General features: G+C 60.1%; 1 protein-coding gene across 1 annotated transcript in view; it reads left to right on the top strand.

The window, feature by feature from the left end:
• Positions 1-291: 291 nt before the first annotated feature.
• The window catches only part of LOC103773600 (rho-related GTP-binding protein RhoC-like), a gene marked incomplete at its 3' end in the record, with an annotated part of 966 nt that continues 655 nt past the window's right edge, over positions 292-602 (top strand). The window contains exon 1 of the mRNA XM_008940977.1: positions 292-502. Coding sequence (XP_008939225.1) covers positions 347-502 — 156 coding nt within the window. The remainder of the gene's footprint in view (positions 503-602) is intronic.

Genomic DNA, 602 nt, shown 5'->3' with positions numbered 1-602 from the left:
CGTGCCCGGGTGAAAACCAGAGCACAGCTTCTGCCCTGAAGAATTTATAAGTGAATAAAAAAAATAAAACCAGTGGGTGTGTGTGACTCTGAGGTCATCAGAGAAGAAATTTTTGGGGGGTGGTGGTGCAGGCAGAAAGCCCAGTGTGGGAGGGCTGGGTGGCTGGGGCTGGAGCCTTGCTGCCCGGCCAGGTGGGTCAGGCAGAGGGTTCATTGTCTTGCACAAGGTAAGGCTCGTTGTCTTGCTTGGCACCCTCCCGGGCAGTTATTCGAAAGACTTTGGCCCCAGGAGGGGCTGTGAGCGTGGGCTCGCTCTGTCCCGCTCAGCCGCCCTTGTCCCCGCAGCGATGGCGGCCATCAGGAAGAAGCTGGTGATCGTGGGGGACGGGGCCTGCGGCAAGACGTGTCTGCTGATCGTGTTCAGCAAGGACCAGTTCCCCGAGGTGTACGTGCCCACCGTGTTTGAGAACTACATTGCCGACATAGAGGTGGACGGGAAGCAGGTAAGGGCCAGAACCCTTCCCATCCTGCCACTCCCGTGGTGCTGGGGTGGGGGGGCCTGTGCCAACCCCTGGTGCTGCCCCGTGGGTTGGTCCATGTGGC

The sequence above is a fragment of the Merops nubicus genome, unplaced genomic scaffold (genome assembly GCF_000691845.1).
Source record: "Merops nubicus isolate BGI_N331 unplaced genomic scaffold, ASM69184v1 scaffold24825, whole genome shotgun sequence".
Lineage (NCBI taxonomy): Eukaryota > Metazoa > Chordata > Aves > Coraciiformes > Meropidae > Merops > Merops nubicus.
This window is presented reverse-complemented; position numbering and strand designations above follow the sequence as displayed.